This window comes from Hyla sarda, chromosome 6 (genome assembly GCF_029499605.1).
Source record: "Hyla sarda isolate aHylSar1 chromosome 6, aHylSar1.hap1, whole genome shotgun sequence".
NCBI classification, from domain to species: Eukaryota; Metazoa; Chordata; class Amphibia; order Anura; family Hylidae; genus Hyla; species Hyla sarda.
The window spans coordinates 294,889,883-294,912,882 of NC_079194.1; the positions used below are offsets into that span (position 1 = coordinate 294,889,883).

At 43.5% G+C, this 23,000-nt stretch overlaps 1 protein-coding gene across 1 annotated transcript in view; it reads left to right on the forward strand.

Annotated features, from left to right (window-relative positions):
* Positions 1 to 19,442, forward strand: part of PTPN5 (protein tyrosine phosphatase non-receptor type 5) — a 64,818-nt gene extending 45,376 nt beyond the window's left edge. Inside the window, exons 3-12 of the mRNA XM_056527819.1 lie at positions 3,546 to 3,641; positions 6,947 to 7,173; positions 7,987 to 8,173; positions 8,362 to 8,446; positions 8,832 to 8,914; positions 9,398 to 9,535; positions 13,104 to 13,214; positions 13,498 to 13,658; positions 15,063 to 15,176; positions 17,036 to 19,442. Coding sequence (XP_056383794.1) covers positions 3,546 to 3,641; positions 6,947 to 7,173; positions 7,987 to 8,173; positions 8,362 to 8,446; positions 8,832 to 8,914; positions 9,398 to 9,535; positions 13,104 to 13,214; positions 13,498 to 13,658; positions 15,063 to 15,176; positions 17,036 to 17,129 — 1,296 coding nt within the window. The 3' untranslated portion in view covers positions 17,130 to 19,442. The remainder of the gene's footprint in view (positions 1 to 3,545; positions 3,642 to 6,946; positions 7,174 to 7,986; positions 8,174 to 8,361; positions 8,447 to 8,831; positions 8,915 to 9,397; positions 9,536 to 13,103; positions 13,215 to 13,497; positions 13,659 to 15,062; positions 15,177 to 17,035) is intronic.
* The last annotated feature ends 3,558 nt before the right edge of the window (positions 19,443 to 23,000 follow it).

Below are 23,000 nucleotides of genomic sequence, written 5' to 3' on the forward strand. Positions count from 1 at the left end.
ATACATTATCTGGGCACTGTATACAGTAAATGGGTTCTATATACATTATCTGGGCACTGTATACAGTAAATGGGTTCTATATACATTATCTGGGCACTGTATACAGTAAATGGGTTCTATATACATTATCTGGGCACTGTATGCAGTAAATGGGTTCTATATACATTATCTGGGCACTGTATACAGTAAATGGGTTCTATATACATTATCTGGGCACTGTATACAGTAAATGGAATATATATACATTATCTGGGCACTGTATACAGTAAATGGATTCAATAGTCATTATCTGGGCACTGTATACAGTAAATGGAATATATATACATTATCTGGGCACTGTATACAGTAAATGGATTCAATAGTCATTATCTGGGCACTGTATACAGTAAATGGGTTCAATAGTCATTATCTGGGCACTGTATACAGTAAATGGAATATATATACATTATCTGGGGACTGTATACAGTAAATGGATTCAATAGCCATTATCTGGGCACTGAATGCAGTTAACCGAAGCAGTATTCCTTATCTCTAGGCCAGTGTTTCCCAACCAGGTGGCCTCCAGCTGTTGCAAAACTACAACTTCCAGCATGCCTGGACAGCCTTTGGCTGTCCAGTCTTGATGGGAGTTGTAGTTCTACAACAGCTGGGGGAACCCTGGTTGGTAAAGAGCACTTTATTTCCATTGACCTTATATGACGATATATATGTGAGACTGCATTAAGTGCACAGATCTGAGCTTATTGTGAATGTAGGTCATCACATGGCACATGCTGGCACCTTACCAATGCAGGATAACCGCGCATGCCAGCCTTGTGCTGGGATCTTGTGAATGGTGTGCCCAGCAGCACAGAGTGCTTCCGTGTTGCGCACAGAGACAATGGCAGTGCAGGTCAGCTGGGAGTAGTAGTCCTTTAGATGATATGTCACCTGGCAAGGCAGTGATGTTCCCAGTGAGCCCAAGTATCTTTTGTCAATTGAGTTGTTGCTTCTAGCTGACCGGGCATGCTGGTATTTGTAGTTTTGCACCAGCTGAAGTTGCGTAAAATATAACTGTCTTCGGTGCAGATGAGTATTTGGTCACTGTCCCTTTAAAGGGGTACTCCGGTGGAAAACTTTGTTTTTTTTTTTTTAAATCAACTGGTGCCAGAAAGTTAAACAGATTTGTAAATTACTTCTCATAAAAAAAAATCTTAATCCTTCCCGTACTTATTAGCTGCTGAATACTACAGCGGAAATTATTTTCTTTTTGAAACACAGAGCTCTCTGCTGACATCACGAGCATAGTACTCTCTGGTGACATCTCTGTCCATTTTAAGAACTGTCCAGAGTAGGAGAACATCCCCATAGCAAACATGTGCTGCTCTGGACAGTTCCTAAAATGGACAGTGATGTCAGCAGAGAGCACTGTGTTCCAAAAGGAAAATAATTTCCTCTTTAGTATTCAGCAGCTAATAAGTATGGGAAGGATTAAGATTTTTTTTTATAGAAGTAATTTACAAATCAGTTTAACTTTCTTGCAACAATTGATAAAAAAAAAATAAAAAAAAAATTTCCACCGGAGTACCCCTTTAAAGCAGGGTTTCCCAACCAGGGTGCCTACAGCTGTTGCAAAACTACAACTCCCAGCATGCCCAGACAGCCGAAGGCTGTCTGGGCATACTGGGAGTGGTAGTTTTGCAACAGCTGGAGGCACCGTGGTTGGGAAACCCTGCTTTAAAGGTTGCTTTTGCTGTAAATTCATTGAAATGAATTACGTACGGGAGCGCATAGAAAGGCATACGGGAGCGCAAGGTTTTAGCTCTCCCCTGCCGTATGCGCTCCCGTATGGGAGAAAACGTGATGTGAACCAGCACTTAACAGGATTCTGCTTTGACCTAGTTGTAGGTAGGTCTGAGCCGGACTCCCACTAACTGGTATGGGTCCCCCCTTCTACTGGGAAAGGGGGTTGATTTTTGCCTTCTCTCATAGTCATGGGCTAGGAAGCATCATGTGACCAAGGCATCATTATAGGGGTAAATTTTTTTTTTTTTTAAATCAACTGGTGCCAGAAAGTTAAAGCAAATTTGTAAATTACTTCTATTAAAAAAAAATCTTAATCCTTCCTGTACTTATCAGCTGTTGCATGCTCCACAGGAAGTTAGGAAGTTCTTTTCTTTTTCACCAGCTGATTAAAAAAAATAATAATAAATGTTCAACTGTTGCCAGAAAGTTAAACAGATTTGTAATCTGACAGATTAAAAACTCTTCATCCTTCCAGTACTTATCAGCTATTGTATGGTCCACAGGAAGTTCTTTTCTTTTCGAATTTCCTTTCTGTCTGACCACAGTGCTCTCTGCTGACACCTCTGTCCATTTTGGGAACTGTCCGAAGAAGTATAGGTTTGCTATGGGATTTTCTCCTACTCTGGACAGTTCCTAAAATGGACAGAGGTGTCAGTAGAGAGCACTGTGGTCAGACAGAAAGGAAATTCAAAAAGAAAATAACTTCCTGTGGACCATACAATAGCTGATAAGTACTGGAAGGATGAAGATTTTTTTAATCTGTCAGATTACAAATCTGTTTAACTTTCTGGCAACAGTTGAACATTTTTTTATTTTTTTTATTTAATCAGCTGGTGCCAGAAAGTTAATTAAAAGCCTTAATCCTTCCAGTACTTGTCAGCTGCTGTATACTACAGAGGAAGTTGTTTTCTTTTTGAATTTCTTTTCTGTCTGACCACAGTTCTCTCTGCTGACACCTTTGTCCATATCAGGAACTGTCCAGAGCAGGAGCAAATCCCCATAGCAAATGGACTTGGACAGTGGTGTCAGCAGAGAGCACTGTGGTCAGACAGAAAAGACATTCAAAAAGAAAAGAACTTCCTGTGGAGCATACAGCAGCTGATAAGTACTGGAAGGATTAAGATTTTTATACAGAAGTAATTTACAAATCTGTTTAACTTTCTGACACCAGTTGATTAAAAGAAATATATATATATTCCAGAGTACCCCTTTAATCTTAGCACAAATACTATTGTTCCACGAAGGCCTCAGAGTTTGTTAGAGAGCGTAACTGAACAAAACAGCAGCACGAAGACCAATTTTTTCCACCGGAGTACCCCTTTAAAGGAGCCGAGCTCACAGGGATAAGAAAGTGCAGCTGCCTGGTAACAATTTCTTTTGTATCTTTTTTATTTGTAATAAATGTATCTTATGTTACATATTTAGATTGATTGACTACATCAGTGGTCTCCAACCTGCGGACCTCCAGATGTTGCAAAACTACAACTCTCAGCATGCCCGGACAGCCAACGGCTGTCCGGGCATGCTGGGAGTTGTAGTTTTGCAACATCTGGAGGTCCGCAGGTTGGAGACAACTGGACTACATTTTCTATACCAGTACACAGGACAGATTCTACCTATTGGACTGTCACTTTACATTGATTTCCTGTCCACATTTAGGCACATTGGGTGTAATCTACTGGTGTTTTGGGAGCCTCACTACCTTTATATACATCTTTTCTGTATGAATCTGAGGCTTTACAACTTCTTCCTCTCCCTAGGATTTGACCGCCTTGCAGAGTGGATTCTGGACGGTGGAGATGCCCGGCACTGCCTTGGTGATCGTTTTCTTTGTCGTGGCAATGATCGGCACCATGGTATGTATAGACATGTCATAAAGAGAAAGTCGGCTTCTGGTCTGTTTTTGGGGCATCCCTTGGCCGGGGTTAAATTTAGAATAAAATATCAGTATTATTTCCGAGATCTCTGACGACAGTAAATATGAACTTGTTATACTAATCAGACACGGTAACACAACATATATCTAACTCATGCGGTGACTCACAGGTGACGTCTTCTCTGACTGTAGATCTTCCTTTTCCTTTTCTCGAACATAGACTGATGCTTATGGCCCCCCCCCCTCTCACAAAGTCTTCTGTTTATAGCCCCCCTCTCACAAAGTCTTCTGTTTATGGCCCCCCCTCTCACAAAGTCTTCTGCATATGGCCCCCCTCTCACAAAGTCTTCTGCTTATGGCCCCCCTCTCACAAAGTCTTCTGCTTATGGCCCCCCTCTCACAAAGTCTTCTGTTTATGGCCCCCCTCTCACAAAGTCTTCTGCTTATGGCCCCCCCCCCTCGCACAAAGTCTTCCGTTTATGGCCCCCTCTCACAAAGTCTTCTGCTTATGGCCCCCCTCTCACAAAGTCTTCTGTTTATGCCCCCCCCCCTCTCACAAAGTCTTCTGCTTATGGCCCCCCTCTCACAAAGTCTTCTATTTATTGCCCCCCCTCTCACAAAGTCTTCTGCTTATGGCCCCCCTCTCACAAAGTCTTCTGCATATGGTCCCCCTCTCACAAAGTCTTCTGCTTATGCCCCCCCCCCCTCTCACAAAGTCTTCTGTTTATGGCCCCCTCTCACAAAGTATTCTGCTTATGGCCCCCCCCTCTCACGAAGTCTTCTATTTATGGCCCCCTCTCACAAAGTCTTCTGCTTATGGCCCCCCTCTCACAAAGTCTTCTGTTTATGGCCCCCCTCTCACAAAGTCTTCTGTTTATGGCCCCCCTCTCACAAAGTCTTCTATTTATGGCCCCCCCTCTCACAAAGTCTTCTGCTTATGGCCCCCCTCTCACACAAAGTCTTCTGTTTATGGCCCCCGCCCTCTCACAAAGTCTTCTGTTTATGGCCCCCCCCTCTCACAAAGTCTTCTGTTTATGCCCCCCCCCCTCTCACAAAGTGTTCTGTTTATGGCCCACCCTCTCACAAAGTCTTCTGTTTATGGCCCCCCCTCTCACAAAGTCTTCTGTTTATGCCCCCCCCTCTCACAAAGTCTTCTGTTTATGGCCCATCCTCTCACAAAGTCTTCTGTTTATTGGCCCACCCTCTCACAAAGTCTTCTGTTTATGGCCCCCCCTCTCACAAAGTCTTCTGCATATGGCCCCCCTCTCACAAAGTCTTCTGTTTATGGCCCCCCTCTCACAAAGTCTTCTATTTATGGCCCCCCTCTCACAAAGTCTTCTGTTTATGGCCCCCCCCCTCTCACAAAGTCTTCTGTTTATGGCCCACCCTCTCACAAAGTCTTCTGTTTATGGCCCACCCTCTCACAAAGTCTTCTGTTTATGGCCCACCCTCTCACAAAGTCTTCTGTTTATGGCCCCCCTCTCCACAAAGTCTTCTGTTTATGGCCCCCCTCTCACAAAGTCTTCTGTTTATGGCCCCCCTCTCACAAAGTCTTCTGTTTATGGCCCCCCTCTCACAAAGACTTCTGTTTATGGCCCACCCTCTCACAAAGTCTTCTGTTTATGGCCCCCCCTCTCATAAAGTCTTCTGCATATGGCCCCCCTCTCACAAAGTCTTCTGTTTATGGCCCACCCTCTCACAAAGTCTTCTGTTTATGGCCCCCCTCTCACAAAGTCTTCTGTTTATGGCCCACCCTCTCACAAAGTCTTCTGTTTATGGCCCACCCTCTCACAAAGTCTTCTGTTTATGGCCCCCCTCTCACAAAGTCTTCTGCTTATGGCCCCCCTCTCACAGTCTTCTGTTTATGGCCCCCCTCTCACAGTCTTCTGCTTATGGCCCCCCTCTCACAAAGTCTTCTGTTTATGGCCCCCCTCTCACAAAGTCTTCTGTTTATGGCCCCCCTCTCACAAAGTCTTCTGTTTATGGCCCCCCCTCTCACAAAATTTTCTGTTTATGGCCCCCCTCTCACATAGATTCTGCTCTTGGCCTTTTCTCATATAAACTCCTCTTATGGTCCCCTCATTCATATAGCCTGCCTCTCTCTCCCGTCCGCGTTATATAGGCTTCTGCTTGTGAACCCCTTTTCTTGCTGCTTAGCACCCCCCACCCCACCCCCCCCCTTTTGTATCACAGACTGGGCTGTGGCTAGAGCTGAAAAGACATTTGCTCTCAGCTGAGAAGGGATACAATTGTGTCCAGTCTAGACAATGCTCTTTGAGCTAAACATCCTGGACTCCAGACTAATACATTGTACATAGCTAGTCCTGCTCTCAGCTGGAGTCTGGAGTCCAGGATGTTTAGCTCACAGAGCATTGTCTAGACTGGATACAATTGTATCACTTCTCAGCTGAGAGCAGGACTAGCTATGTACAATGTATCAGTCTGGAGTCCAGGCTGTTTAGGTCACAGAGCATTGTCTAGACTGGATACAATTGTATCACTTCTCAGCTGAGAGCAGGACGAGCTATGTACAATGTATCAGTCTGGAGTCCAGGATGTTTAGCTCACAGAGCATTGTCTAGACTGGATACAATTGTATCACTTCTCAGCTGAGAGCAGGACGAGCTATATACAATGTATCAGTCTGGAGTCCAGGATGTTTAGCTCACAGAGTATTGTCTAGACTGGATACAATTGTATCACTTCTCAGCTGAGAGCAGGACTAGATATGTACAATGTGTCTGTCTGGAGTCCAGGATGTTTAGCTCACAGAGCATTGTCTAGACTGGACTAACTCTACACAGGATTTATTGACTCTGTTCCCATGCCCTGATAACGTGTACAGCTTTTTCTTATATGTTCGCTCTTTTATACAGTGTTGTTGTCTCTTGAGTATAACATTACAGTCATGAGGGAGCTGTGTATGTATAATGCAGAACAGAGCGGGTTCACCGGCGCGGGGCTGGAGACAAGGACACATCGCATTCTGCAGAGCATTTCACATGTTTTCCTCTGCTGTTTGTGCTGTTCGCCCCTCAACAATAGGGCTTCATGTTGCCACGTTATGTTCCAGAGCGCTGTGTGTTTCCACACTGTTCTACTGCAACGCTTTCAGTAAATGGAATAAAAGTCAGAATCTACAAGGCTAAACAGTGGAGCACAATAGGGCGGCGTGTACACAGGAGAACGCGGCACATTGGGCCAAGATGAACAGGGAGCGACACTAGAATATGGCGCAATAAACTCCAGCTTGTTCCCCCCTCCCTCCCCCACCTCTAATTTCAGATATGGTACCTCAAGTCTCACACTGAACCTGTTCTGTCGGAGGATAGGCGCCAATCCGTCAGCCGCCAGCCCTCCTTCACCTACTCAGAATGGACGGATGAGAAGGTGGACGAATTCCTGGACCTGGACCCTGTGCCCGACACCCCCGTCTTTGACTGTTTGATGGATATTAGAGGGGACACAGACTTAGGAACTCTATCCGTGAAACCTGTCGGGCTCCAGGAAAGGTGATGATCTCTATATAATGTAATGTATGTACACAGTGACCTCACCAGCAGAATAGTGAGTACAGCTCTGGAGTATAATACAGGATATAACTCAGGATCAGTACAGGATAAGTAATGTAATGTATGTACACAGTGATCTCACCAGCAGAATAGTGAGTACAGCTCTGGAGTATAATACAGGATATAACTCAGGATCAGTACAGGATAAGTAATGTAATGTATGTACACAGTGACCCCACCAGCAGAATAGTGCGTGCAGCTCTGGAGTATAATACAGGATATAACTCAGGATCAGTACAGGATAAGTAATGTAATGTATGTACACAGTGACCCCACCAGCAGAATAGTGAGTACAGCTCTGGAGTATAATACAGGATATAACTCAGGATCAGTACAGGATAAGTAATGTAATGTATGTACACAGTGACCCCACCAGCAGAATAGTGAGTACAGCTCTGGAGTATAATACAGGATATAACTCAGGATCAGTACAGGATAAGTAATGTAATGTATGTACACAGTGACCTCACCAGCAGAATAGTGAGTACAGCTCTGGGGTATAATACAGGATATAACTCAGGATCAGTACAGGATAAGTAATGTAATGTAATGTATACAGTGACCTCACCAGCAGAATAGTGAGTACAGCTCTGGAGTATAATACAGGATATAACTCAGGATCAGTACAGGATAAGTAATGTAATGGATGTACACAGTGACCTCACCAGCAGAATAGTGAGTACAGCTCTGGGGTATAATACAGGATATAATTCAGGATCAGTATGAAGTATGATGGCCTGTCTGTTTCTACAGGAGGGGCTCCAATGTGTCTCTCACTCTGGATATGTGTACCCCGGGGTGCACCGAGCCTTATGGCCACATCATGTCCCCGAGGGAACAGTCCACCCGAGAATATCTTCAGACCGCCAGCAATGTCCTGACCCCAGAAGAGCTGCATGAGAAAGCCCTGGATTCTTTTGAGCTTCAGAAAGAGTTCTTTGTAAGTTGTTGGGTATTTTATGGGCAGCAGCGTCAAGATAAAGGGGAGGGGTTCACATTACAGACCCCCCATAACAGAGCCCATAAGGCCTTATACCACCTAAAACCATAGTATCCTATATGTTCTTTTAGACATATTTTATAGAAATTGAACCATTTCAAATTTGTTTTTGCATTTTCTTTTTCTAGGAAATCCCAATGAACTTTGTTGATCCAAAAGAATATGAAATCCTGGGCCTAGTGCGGAAAAACAGATACAAAACCATCCTCCCAAGTGAGTCCTCGGGCCAGTAACACAAGGGTAATTGTATCTATATGGATGCCTTGGGCCCATATCTGGCCACTGATCACCGATTTAAAGGATATGTACTTTATATCTAATGTTACCCATGAACCTTTGCAGTACAAAACCGTGTTATTGATAATAAACCATCACAGATCAGGTAGATCCACAATGATTCAGAATAGACAGAGAAAGTTCTATAATTCCTGCAGTAACTGATCTATTTTTATAATGGACACAGGGCTGCTCGTCACTGCCATCTGTCAGCAGTGAGGGGAACTACACCCAGGCAGTAAATTATAGGCAGAAATTTAGGGCTGAGCTCATGTAGCTATTATACACAAGGATTATAATAACTTGTCTCTGTATTTTGCAGACCCTCACAGCAGAGTGTGCCTTACCTCACCAGACCAGGAGGACGACCCTCTGAGTTCTTATATAAACGCCAACTATATACGGGTGAGTGAAGCCGGAGATTGTGATGTCACTAAATCTTCTTTTGACTACAAATTAAGAAATTTTTGGTCATGAAGGGCAAACATAATATTGCTTTACCCTGGCACAGAGAATATGGCGCCCCCATAAGGAAACTCTTCACCGGGGATATTAAAAATGACTCCAGTGAATTGTTACTAGTGGTTGGACCCAAACCTCCATCTGCAACAACCACTATTCCCCCGTAACAGTGCCGGCCTTGGTAACCCCATATCAGTTATGGTTACATCCACAATGGCCACATAACAGAGCCAGCTTTACTACCCCCCATACTAATGGCAAAACAGAAGTTGGCTCCCAAAGAAGCCGACCCGGGGACCTCATAGCAATTACAACGACAAAAAGGTTTCAACCAGTCCCCCACACAGCCAACCCTAGTGCCCCCATAGTAATGGTTCCAGTTACAGTCTTACCTATAGCTCCATCTTGCTCGGTTCTGTGTCACAGGGTTACGGAGAAGAAGAAAAAGTTTACATTGCAACTCAGGGACCCACCGTGAACACCGTAGCGGATTTCTGGAAGATGGTCTGGCAGCAGCATTCGCCTATTATAGTCATGATCACCAACATTGAAGAAGTCAATGAGGTAAGCAGGGAGAGAAGGCAGGATGGGGGGGGGGGGGGGGGGTTGGGTAGTAAAAATAATTCCATCTCACCATGACAACATATTATGAGTCCCATACTATAGTGCCCATACAGTGGTAGGTGCCAGCTCTACACAGTACAAGACCAGATAAGTGATTACAGTGCAGTTACATCTAGTGACTCACAGGTGACGTCTTTTCTGATCGGAGCCAGGACAGACCGCCAGGGTGATTTTTTTTCCAGCCACAACCGTCTCCGCAGAACCTGCCAGAGAAACATCTTTTCCAGCAGTCTTCTCATATTTCCCCCATCTATAGTGGCCCAAATAGTAATAATCAGGGTTCAACTCCTGCGGGAACGCATGGGAACTGAGTTCCTGCACTTTTTTCACAGCAGGAACACCTTTTCCATAAGCAGGAGTCCTGCAGGACCAGCCCTTGAGTGAAAATCTTGGGTGAGTTCCCACACTTTTTTTTCGCCCAGGACTTGACCCCTAGTAATAATGCCCCCTAAGTGTCCTGCACAATAAAGTGGGTAGGTAACTGGGTTAGGTAGGTTTTCCCAATATAAAGGTCCTGTAGGTTGACAGGTCCCCCCAAATAGGGAGTTTATCCAGTATAGAGGTGCCACAGTAAATAGTTTCTCTACTATATAGGCCCTCAGTAGATATTTTCCCTAGTATATAGGCCCCCAGTACCTAGTGTCCACAGTAGATACAGTCGCGGACAAAATAGTTGGTCCTCATCAGCCAATTTTCTGTAAATTTTTATTTGACTTTTGTCAGTTTCAAGTTATTTCAGTTATTGTGGGTTTTTCTGTCTTTAACGGAAGGGTACCAACAATTTGTCCAGGTCTCTAGGTGCCCCAGTTGGTAGTGTCCCCAGTATATAGGTGCCCCAGTAGATAGTTCCCCTCTGTATATAGGCCATCAGTTGGTAGTTCCCCTCTGTATATAAGCCATCAGTAGATAATTCCCCTCTGTATATAGGCCATCAGTTGGTAGTTCCCCTCTGTATATAAGCCATCAGTTGGTAGTTCCCCTCTGTATATAAGCCATCAGTTGGTAGTTCCCCTCTGTATATAGGCCATCAGTTGGTAGTCCCCTCTGTATATAAGCCATCAGTTGGTAGTTCCCCTCTGTATATAAGCCATCAGTTGGTAGTTCCCCTCTGTATATAGGCCATCAGTTGGTAGTTCCCCTCTGTATATAAGCCATCAGTTGGTAGTTCCCCTCTGTATATAGGCCATCAGTTGGTAGTTCCCCTCTGTATATAAGCCATCAGTTGGTAGTTCCCCTCTGTATATAAGCCATCAGTTGGTAGTTCCCCTCTGTATATAAGCCATCAGTAGATAATTCCCCTCTGTATATAAGCCATCAGTTAGTAGTTCCCCTCTGTATATAAGCCATCAGTTGGTAGTTCCCCTCTGTAACCATCAGTAGATAATTCCCCTCTGTATATAAGCCATCAGTTGGTAGTTCCCCTCTGTATATAAACCATCAGTTGGTAGTTCCCCTCTGTATATAAGCCATCAGTTGGTAGTTCCCCTCTGTATATAAGCCATCAGTTGGTAGTTCCCCTCTGTATATAAGCCATCAGTTGGTAGTTCCCCTCTGTATATAAGCCATCAGTTGGTAGTTCCCCTCTGTATATAGGCCATCAGTTGGTAGTTCTCCTCTGTATATAAGCCATCAGTTGGTAGTTCCCCTCTGTATATAAGCCATCAGTTGGTAGTTCCCCTCTGTATATAAGCCATCAGTTGGTAGTTCCCCTCTGTATATAAGCCATCAGTTGGTAGTTCCCCTCTGTATATAAGCCATCAGTTGGTAGTTCCCCTCTGTATATAAGCCATCAGTTGGTAGTTCCCCTCTGTATATAGGCCATCAGTTGGTAGTTCCCCTCTGTATATAAGCCATCAGTTGGTAGTTTCCCTCTGTATATAAGCCATCAGTTGGTAGTTCCCCTCTGTATATAAGCCATCAGTAGATAATTCCCCTCTGTATATAAGCCATCAGTTGGTAGTTCCCCTCTGTATATAAGCCATCAGTTGGTAGTTCCCCTCTGTATATAGGCCATCAGTTGGTAGTTCCCCTCTGTATATAAGCCATCAGTTGGTAGTTCCCCTCTGTATATAGGCCATCAGTTGGTAGTTCCCCTCTGTATATAGGCCATCAGTTGGTAGTTCCCCTCTGTATATAAGCCATCAGTTGGTAGTTCCCCTCTGTATATAAGCCATCAGTAGATAATTCCCCTCTGTATATAAGCCATCAGTTAGTAGTTCCCCTCTGTATATAAGCCATCAGTTGGTAGTTCCCCTCTGTATATAAGCCATCAGTTGGTAGTTCCCCTCTGTATATAAGCCATCAGTAGATAATTACCCTCTGTATATAAGCCATCAGTTGGTAGTTCCCCTCTGTATATAAACCATCAGTTGGTAGTTCCCCTCTGTATATAAGCCATCAGTTGGTAGTTCCCCTCTGTATATAAGCCATCAGTTGGTAGTTCCCCTCTGTATATAAGCCATCAGTTGGTAGTTCCCCTCTGTATATAAGCCATCAGTTGGTAGTTCCCCTCTGTATATAGGCCATCAGTTGGTAGTTCCCCTCTGTATATAAGCCATCAGTTGGTAGTTCCCCTCTGTATATAAGCCATCAGTTGGTAGTTCTCCTCTGTATATAAGCCATCAGTTGGTAGTTCCCCTCTGTATATAAGCCATCAGTTGGTAGTTCCCCTCTGTATATAAGCCATCAGTTGGTAGTTCCCCTCTGTATATAAGCCATCAGTTGGTAGTTCCCCTCTGTATATAAGCCATCAGTTGGTAGTTCCCTTCTATATTTAGTTACGAGGCCTGTAGCGTCGTCCTCGTCCTGGGGCGCACACATCATCCTACGTGCATGCATCCTGAAGAGAAGGGACACCCCAGGCCTTTAGTGGCTGCTCGCCTACATCCACCTCACTATTCACCAGTGTGGGCGTCCTGAGGGGCTCAAAGGGGGTGTTTAAAACTGTGAAACGCATAATCCCCTGCAGTGAGTGGGATCTTTTATATGCTAATAAAGAATGTTGGAAATTGGGTGTAGCGAAACATTCTATGCGGGTGCTGAATCTCCAGTTTCGGAAACCTCCGGGTTTCCGGGACTGGGGACGTGATGTCACGCCACGCCCCCTCCATTCATGTCTATGGAAGGGGGCGTGACAGCCGCCACGCCCCCTCCCATAGACATGAATGGAGGGGGCGTGGCGTGACGTCACATCCCCAGTCCCGGAAACCCAGAGGTTTCCGAAACTGGAGATTCAGCAGCGGGCCCCCCGCGATCAGACATCTTATCCCCCCTATCCTTTGGATAGGGGCTAAAATGTTTTTGCCCGGAATGCCCCTTTAAAGCTCCTGAGCCTCAACGCCTAACCTGCCATGCGCCATTTATAATACAGCGTCTTCTTATTTGTCTGAAGGGCCCAGGTGCAACTGCTACCTCTGCAACCCTATACCTATATATATATGTCATTGCAGCCTCACTGCATGCTCTATATACTATCTATATCTATGCAGTTCTGTTCTTCTTTACACAGAAATGTACAGAGTATTGGCCAGAGAAACATGGCGTCTATGAGGACATCGAGGTGACCGTGAATCACATCATTCAGGAGGACGACTACGTATTAAGACTTATGACTTTAAAGGTAAGAAATCCCGGCCCCAGATGGTTTATAGAAGATGTCTGGTCCTGCCCAACCTGAGAGGAAACATCCAGCATCAGCCCTGACCTGGGCCAGTTTATTTTAACATTCCCATACATTTACATTCTGTTGTGCCTTTTTTGGGGTTTTTAATTGAACATATAACTAATAGCCTGAGATCCTCCATGTTCTGACACTATGTAACCCTAACTAATACACCATAATATGTTGACCCTGACAAGAAATTTTGTTTTCCTGTTCATTGAATTTTTGGCTAATGGTCTAGAAAGGTGAGGAAGAAAGGCGTCTGAAGCATTTTTGGTACACGTCATGGCCGGACCAGAAGACCCCGGATCAGGCTCCAGCACTCCTAAAGCTTGTGCAGGATGTGGAGGAAGCCATGAATAAGGCCAAGAATAATAACGGACCTATTGTTGTACACTGCAGGTAAGCACATGACAGCTTCATGAGTACTGGGATCCATGGTGGTAAGGCTTGGGATCCATCTTGGTGAGGCCTGAAATCCATTGTGGTGAGGTCTGGAATACACTGTGGTGAGGCCTGGAATACACTATGGTGAGGCCTGGAATACACTATGGTGAGGCCTGATATCCATGGTGGTAAGGCTTGGGATCCATTTTGGTGAGGCCTAGGATCCATGGTGGTAAGGCTTGGGATCCATTTTGGTGAGGCCTGGGATCCATGGTGGTAAGGCCTGGGATCCATGGTAGTAAGGATTGGTATCCATACTGGTAAGGCTTGGGATCCATAGTGGTGAGACCTAGGAACTACAGTCATGAGACCAAGGTTCAACTGTGGTAATCCATGCTCATAAGGCTTGGGATCTATAGGGGTGAGGCCTGTGATCTACAGTGGTGAGGCCTGGGATCTACAGTGGTGAGGCCTGGGATCTACAGTGGTGAGGCCTGGGATCTACAGTGGTGAGCCTGGGATCCATGGTGATGAGGCTTGGGATACTAGTTAATGAGGCCTGGAATCCTTGGTGATAAGGCATGGAATGCATAGTGTTGAGGCCTAGGATCCATGGTGATAAGGCTTGGGATCAACGGTGATAAGGTCTGGGATCCACTGTGTCGAGGCCTGGGATCCACGGTGATTTATAAGACCTGAGATCCGCTGTGGTGATGCCTAGAATACACGGTAGTGAGGCCTGTGATCTGTGATGGTGAGACCTAGGATATACAGTGGTGAGGTGTGGGATTTATAGCGGTAAGTCCTTGGATCCACGGTGGTGAGGACTAGGATCCGTGGTGGTTAGGCTAGTTCTAGTGCCTAAATAGGAGACCACTAAATAAGGTTATAAAAGGACAAAATTGTCAGTAATTTTATGATGCATGTGTTAATGGAAAGGTTGAATGACAACAATATGGCCACCATTACTGCCCCTATAGGTATGGCTAGATCTCAAAGACTTCTCATTGGCCAATCTCTTTACCTATCAATGGGTATGCCAAACATAAACATTCATGGCATATCCGTGTGTCACATTTGTTGGTCCCACCTCTGGGACTTTCACATCTGTGACCACCATGTAGTAGAGGCCAACGAGGAGATGTAGAAAGAGGATGGCTCTCTGAACCCAGACACAGGAGGATAGTTAACTTCATTACACACTCTGAGAGTCAGACGCTGGTGTCATTGGAGCCATGTTCTCCTGAACATATCTGTAGTCAATGTATTCCCAATATACCCCATTTGTGGATGTCTGTTGGAACTGTTTGACAACCTCTGTGGTTGTTCCGATGGGATTTTCTAATATGAGTGTCTACAACCACGTTGGCCAAGCCAGTACATGAGGCTTCGCTATAGCAGATGTCTTCTGTCTTGCAGTGCAGGGATTGGGAGAACCGGCTGTTTTATTGCCACCACAATTCTGTGTAAACAGCTTAATAATGAAGGGACGGTGGATATTCTGAGGACAACCTGCCAGCTGAGGTTAGACAGGTAAGCCAATGGCCAAATAATTGGGATCATGTGCCCAAATCTTCTGCATTTGGATAGGATTCAGATATGGGTGAAGTTGGCTGGAGACCTGGATGTGGACATCATTGGGGGAACAGTGCCGTATCCCCTCCTCCATGAGCAGCGGGTATAGTATATCATACTGCACTTCACAACAGTGACTTGATGCCAATGTACAATAATCAGGGATAGGAATGAATCATTGGTTACATATATAGCTGTGAAGCCAAATGAGCTATTTATGGACTCCAAAGATTCAGCCAAGAAAATAGCAAATTATAAAACTCAGCTCAAATGTCTCCGAATATTCCTGTTATTTGCTCCCATAATAGCAACCAAAAACCATTATGCCAGAAAAGGTAATAACTTACCTCCAATGATAATAAGATAACACTGCTGACCCCTCCCTCTAATATTAATAAAATGACTGTGACTTGTAATGATAATGAGATGACGCTAATGACCCCGCCCTCTAATGATAATGAGATGACTCTACTGACCCCACCCTCTAATAATAATGAGATCATTCTGCTGACCCCACCTTCTAATGCTAATGATGTGTTGCAACGGGGGTGCAAGGTATAGTTATCACTCTGTGACGCCAGGACACCATTAGCCTATACAAGGTCCGAGGTGGAGACAGCTTCTCCTGGGCCAGACACGGGAGTAAGAAACACACCGACGTCGGGTTACGGATAACTGTCTTTACTGAGCAGGTGCAGATGGTATTACACACAGTTCGGAGCAGAGTAGGAGGGATGCAGTGTAACCCTTGGGAGCCCTTTTGCCTTGCTGGGACTTATGGTGCTTTTCACCCACTTGGAATATATAAAGACTTGAGACTGTAAGATTTCCCACAGTGATCAGGGTTCTGACAAGGTCCAATTACTATCACCACCAGGGCTTGACTCACCACTGTGCGGGGAACACTTGCAGAATGGCGGTGCTGGCATGAATTAGAGATTTTCCTAGGCTTCCCTCAGTATTCACCACACACATCTTCCTACTCCTTTCCACACTGTAGCTCAGCACACACTAAACTGGGGCAACTCCTCCCTCCCCTACACTATACACTGGAGACAGGGCAGACAGGGTCACCTGACTATCACTGCATCTCTCTATCTTAAAGGTACAGTACATAAATAACATAATATATATTAAATATAGGAAACATTATAAAGTGCATGGACATACTAAGCATAGCCAACATTTTCACAGTGGGCCCAACACAGGAGCAGCAGGCATGCCCTAGGAGATCCGCAGCCCACAGGACAGACCTTAGTGCTGAGACACTACAATGAGATGACTCTGTTGACCCGCCCTCTAATGATAATGAGATGATTCTACTGACCCCATTCTCTAATGCTAAGGAGATGACTCTGCTGACTGTGCCCTCCAGTAACAATGAAATTACTCTTCTGACCCTACCCTCTTATAACAATAAGATGACTCTACTGATTCTGGCCCCTGGCCTGGTTTTAATGAAGTGACTCTGTCATTCCTGTCCCGGTCTACACAACCAAGCTTATACCACCTAATGATGAGATGAAACTTACTCTGCCCTCTAATAACAATAAGATGACTCTGTTGACTCTGGATTATAATGTTAATGACCACAGGTATATTGTTACCTCTGTCAGAACTGCCCCAATCTACACAGAAAAGCTCATAAATTTAATTAGCAAATTTTGTTTCCTCCAGAAGCCTGTATGCAAACTGGAATTTTGCAGGATTTTTGGATATGTTACATAACAAATAAAAAAAATAAAAAAATTCACCAGAAACTAAACATAATCTACTATTGTATTATATCTTATACTTATTAGTATTTGTTATTGTAGGGGAGGAATGATCCAAACCAGCGAGCAGTACCAGTTCGTACACCATGTACTGAGCTTGTTCGTCAAACAGAATTCCAGCACTGTTGAGGAATAACCACTCGGTGAATTTCGGGAGGGTCTCTGAACCCCGACAAGAAAACATTTCACTTAAAGGAAAAAGATCAGCGGTGCCGCTTATCACCCGACTTCAGGGGAAACGTTTCCTGTCCCAGTGGAAGGTCAATGGGATTTTGCAGCCATTGATGTAAGCAAATGGGACCTGGCATAGGACAAAATGGGATGATACTCACCAAAAAAAAAAAAAAAAAAAATCCCAGAATTTCTATTGTATATAGAAGCGGTCGCAACGGTTTGTAACAAGATTATTATATGAAGATAACTACATTTGTGTTTTTAAGTTTTACTATTTTTTCTGGGGGTAAGAATAATAAATCACTTCTGACTGCAGTGTTAAAAAAACAAACAAAAAAAAAACAAAACAAAAAAAAATACGACGTCACGCAGAATTCTGTATCGTATTGATGCCGACAAGTAATTTTTTTTCCTTTTTTTTTTTTTCCTGAACTGTTTTTACATTTTTATCTACCGAATACTGTGTCACATGACTCATGAACGCGTCAAACCTCTGTAAAGTTTGAAAGTTTTCATACAGCATTACGCTTTAATACCTCATCTTGTAGACAAACATAGTGGGGGGGGGGGTTACGGACAGGTATTACATGGCTCCGCTATGGAGTTGCACCTTTAACCCCTCAAGTGCCGGAGGGGTGATATGTTTAAAGCAGAATATATTATACTTTAAGTTGTTTACAGAATATTTTTTATGAGCTTTTAAAATGGGGGGCAGGGTGGGGTCGGGGGTTCGTGAGGCGGAAACATCTCAAATACAATGTTACGGTATAAAGGGGTTGTCCACATAGGCTGAAGTCTTCAACGTGATGAGTAACTGAAAAGTAATGAAAAGTTACAAGAATTGTCTGGATACAAATATATTATTGGTTAATTCTAAATTCGCAAAGTGGGGGCTGGTCCTACATTGTGGATCCCCATCTATTAGCCAAAGTAGAGAGCAGTTTGTAAGAGTGTCTCTCTGGAGGACCCAACATTTAATGCTGGGTCCTCCAGAGAGACACTCTTACAAACTGCTCTCTACTATCTACAGCTTTCTATTGGAAAATTCTAAATTCGTAAAGCGGGGGTGGTCCTACATTGTGGACCCCCATCTATTAACCAAAGTAGAGAGCAGTTTGTAAGAGTGTCTTTCTGGAGGACCCAGCATTAAATGCTGGGTCCTCCAGAGAGACACTCTTACAAACTGCTCTCTACTATCTATTGGTAAATTCTAAATTCCTAAAGCGGGGGTGGTCCTACATTCTGGATCCCCATCTATTAGCCAAAGTAGAGAGCACTTTGTAAGAGTGTCTCTCTGGAGGACCCAGTATTTAATGCTGGGTCCTTCAGAGAGACACTCTTACAAACTGCTCTCTACTATCTACTGCTCTCTATTGGTAAATTCTAAATTTGTAAAGCGGGGGGTGGTCCTACATTGTGGACCCCCATCTATTAGCCAAAGTAGAGAGCAGTTTGTAAGAGTGTCTTTCTGGAGGACCCAGCATTAAATGCTCGGTCCTCCAGAGAGACACTCTTACATACTGCTCTCTACTATCTACTGCTCTCTATTGGTAAATTCTAAATTCGTAAAGCGGGGGGTGGTCCTACATTGTGGACCCCCATCTATTAGCCAAAGTAGAGAGCAGTTTGTAAGAGTGTCTTTCTGGAGGACCCAGCATTAAATGCTGGGTCCTCCAGAGAGACACTCTTACAAACTGCTCTCTACTATCTATTGGTAAATTCTAAATTCGTAAAGCGGGGGTGGTCCTACATTGTGGATTCCCATCTATTAGCCAAAGTAGAGAGCACTTTGTAAGAGTGTCTCTCTGGAGGACCCAGCCTTAAGACACTCTTACAAACTGCTCTCTACTTTGGCTAATAGATGGGGATCCACAATGTAGGACCAGCCCCCACCAATAAAATATTAGTAACCAGACAATTGTTTTAACTTTTCAATGGGCAACCATGTAACGCTTCATTGTTTTTAAATGGGCAACCATGTAATGCTTCATTTCTCCTGTGGAGGAGCTGCAGGGATATTGAACACTTATTGTTAGAGATAAGAGCCGATCCCAGTGATCATAATGTGGGGAACCTCTTTAATGTTGATCTAATGCACATTGTACGAGATTTAGATGACTTGTAGTAAGATTTAGGACACGGGGTCATGTGCCAGGGTATCGCCTAAATCCAGGGGTGGGACAGTCTTGTTGCGGGCAGACCGGTATGGTTATGCGTCCTTGACCTCCAGAGGGCAAACCTGAGGCAGAGACTGCAGATTCCCTCCCCCCCCCCATATCGAATAATCTGAAGCTTGATTATTATGTGCCACAGGGGAAGCCACAAATGGCCACGACCACAGTACTGCAGGCTGTGAATCTCTTCAGCACATGGAACCAAGATGGTCGGGGAAGGGGAAACTGTGTGGTCTTGGGGGAAGGGGAAGGAGTTCATAGTTGCTCATCTTTATAATGACCTCTATACATATGATTGGTACCAGTTTGTAGACCATACCACGCACCATATATCATGTTATCAACCATCAAGAAACGCCCGGTCACTCCGTGGTACCAGAGGCTGAGGATATGGCGGACAGGTATCAGAATATAGTCGAAGGGCACTACAATTAGTACTTTTCCAGTAGTCTTACAGGGTTATCCCGGAAAAAAAACTTTTTTTTTTTTATGTATCAACTGGCTGTAGAAAGTTAAACAGATTTGTAAATTACTTATATTAAAAAAAAAAAATCTTAATCCTTTCAGTACTTATCAGCTGCTGAAGTTGAGTTGTTCTTTTCTGTCTAACTGCTCTCTGATGACAATTGTCTCGGGAAAGCTGTCCAGAGTAGGAGCGAATCCCCATAGCAAACCTCTTATGCTCCGGGACAGTTCCTGAGACAAGCAGAGATGTCAGCAGAGAGCACTGTTGCCGGACAGAAAAGAACAACTCAACTTCGGCAGCTGATAACCATTGGAAGGATTAAAGGAAAACTGTCACATATTTTCTCCCGCACTATCCACAGGTATTGGTGGATAGTGCAGGAGACGCTGATTAAAACGAGCCCTACCTTGGTCTGATCCGTGCCGCCGTTTGCCCGCAATTGTAGTTTTAATCTCTGTGTATATCCTGCTGTAACTGGCAGAGGCGGGGCTTCTGCAGGCTAACCGGCGCTGACGTCAGCGCCCGCAGAAGCCCCGCCTTTGCCAATTACAGCCTTTTTTTTTTAAATCAAGTGGTGCCAGAAAGTTAAACAGAACTCCACCCCTAGACATCTTGTCCCCTATCCATAGGATAGGGCAGTGGTCTCCAACCTGCGGACCTCCAGATGTTGCAAAACTACAACTCCCAGCATGCTCGGACAGCCAACGGCTGTCCGGGCCTGCTGGGAGTTGTAGTTTTGCAACATCTGGAGGTCCGCAGGTTGGAGACCACTGGGATAGGGGATAAGATGTCTGATCACGGGGGTCCCGCCAATAGGACTCCGCAATCTCTGTGCAGACAACCAGTGTTGTGAATATTAAAGGGGTCATCCAGGAAAAAACTTATATATATATATATATATATATATATATATATCAACTGGCTCCAGAAAGTTAAACAGATTTGTAAATTACTTCTATAAAAAAAAATCTTAATCCTTTCAGTACTTATGAGCTTCTGAAGTTGAGTTGTTCTTTTCTGTCTAAGTCCTCTCTGATGACACCTGTCTTGGGAACCGCCCAGTTTAGAAGAGGTTTGCTATGGGGGATTTTCTTCTAAACTGAGCGGTTCCCGAGACACGTGTCATCAGAGAGCACTTAGACAGAAAAAAACAACTCAACTTCAGAAGCTAATAAGTACTGAAAGGATTAAGATTTTTTTTAATAGAAGTAATTTACAAATCTGTTTAACTTTCTGGAGCCAGTTGATATATATATATAAAAAAAATATTTTTTTCCTGGAGAACCCCTTTAAGTTCAGAATGCTGGTTTGGGGGGCCGTAGTTGTGATGGCATGTCACGCCCCCTTGTGACATCACGACACGCCCCCTCTCCATTTATGTCTATGGGGGGGGAGGGCATGACAGCCTCCTGTCCTGTAATGTCTCCCTACTGTACAAAAACTCCATAAATAAAAGAAAAAAACACCTAATAATGTACATTATTAGGTGTTTTTCGGTTATTTATGGCGTTTTTGGTATCGCATGTCCACGTTCATTCATATGTTTAGTCGCGCGTACAACTACTTCCTGGCCGTCCTGCTATGTGTTTCTTTTGTTCCCATTTATTTTATATATAATTTGATTTATTTATACCTTTTTGGGCACAACTGGACAATATTAGCAGTATGACTTTTATGTATCTGTTTTTTATGTCACTGTTTTTATTTTATTTTTGCACATTGTGTTGTTCCCACTTGTATTTTAATCAGTGTATTTATTACTCATGTGATTGTATGTGGGCGGTCCCAGTGACGCAACCTGATTTCCTTGGATTGCGCCACCGGTCCCCCCCCCCCCCCCATATATAAGGAGATCCATGTGTGTTTAACCCTTGTATGACTAAGGCTTTCAAGTGAAGCCGAAACGCGTCACGTCGTTAACTGAGTTCCTGTGATGTCTTCTATGGCTATTTAATAAAGGACCATTCCTGAGTTTGGCGCTAGACGTCCCTGTTTCTTGTGCAATTGCCTGGGACGCAGTCCACGTCAGCTCCGTGCGCCTGCTGCAGGGTGAGCTGAAACGCATATATATCTTGTATATAGGAGCAGTATTATAGTAGTTATATTCTTGTATATAGGAGCAGTATTATAGTAGTTATATTCCTGTATATAGGGGCAGTATTATAGTAGTGATATTCTTGTATATAGGAGGCGGTATTATAGTAGTTATATTCTTGTATATAGGAGGCAGTATTATAGTAGTTATATTCTTGTATATAGAAGCAGTATTATAGTAGTTATATTCTTGTATATAGGAGCAGTATTATAGTAGTTATATTCTTGTATATAGGAAGCAGTATTATAGTAGTTATATTCTTGTATATAGGATGCGGTATTATAGTAGTTATATTCTTGTATATAGGAGCAGTATTATAGTAGTTACATTCTGGTATATAGGAGCAGTATTATAGTAGTTATATTCTTGTATATAGGAGGCAGTATTATAGTAGTTATATTCTTGTATATAGGAGCAGTATTATAGTAGTTATATTCTTGTATATAGGAGCAGTATTATAGTAGTTATATTCTTGTATATAGGAGGCAGTATTATAGTAGTTATATTCTTGTATATAGGAGCAGTATTATAGTAGTTATATTCCTGTATATAGGAGCAGTATTATAGTAGTTATATTCTTGTATATAGGAGCAGTATTATAGTAGTTATATTCTTGTATATAGGAGCAGTATTATAGTAGTTATATTCTTGGACATAGGGGTCAGTATTATAGTAGTTATATTTTTGTACATAGAAGCAGTATTATAGTAGTTATATTCTTGTATATAGGAGCAGTATAATAGCAGTTTTATTCTTGGACATGGGTCAGTATTATAGTAGTTATATTTTTGTACATAGAAGCAGTATTATAGTAGTTATATTCTTGTATATAGGAGCAGTATTATAGCAGTTTTATTCTTGGACATAGGGGGTCAGTATTATAGTAGTTATATTCTTGTATATAGGAGACAGTATTATAGTAGTTATATTCTTGTATATAGGAGCAGTATTATAGTAGTTATATTCTTGTATATAGGAGCAGTATTATAGTAGTTATATTCTTGTATATAGGAGGCAGGATTATAGTAGTTATATTCTTGGATATAGGAGCAGTATTATAGTAGTTATTTTTTGTAAATAGGAGGCAGAATTATTTTA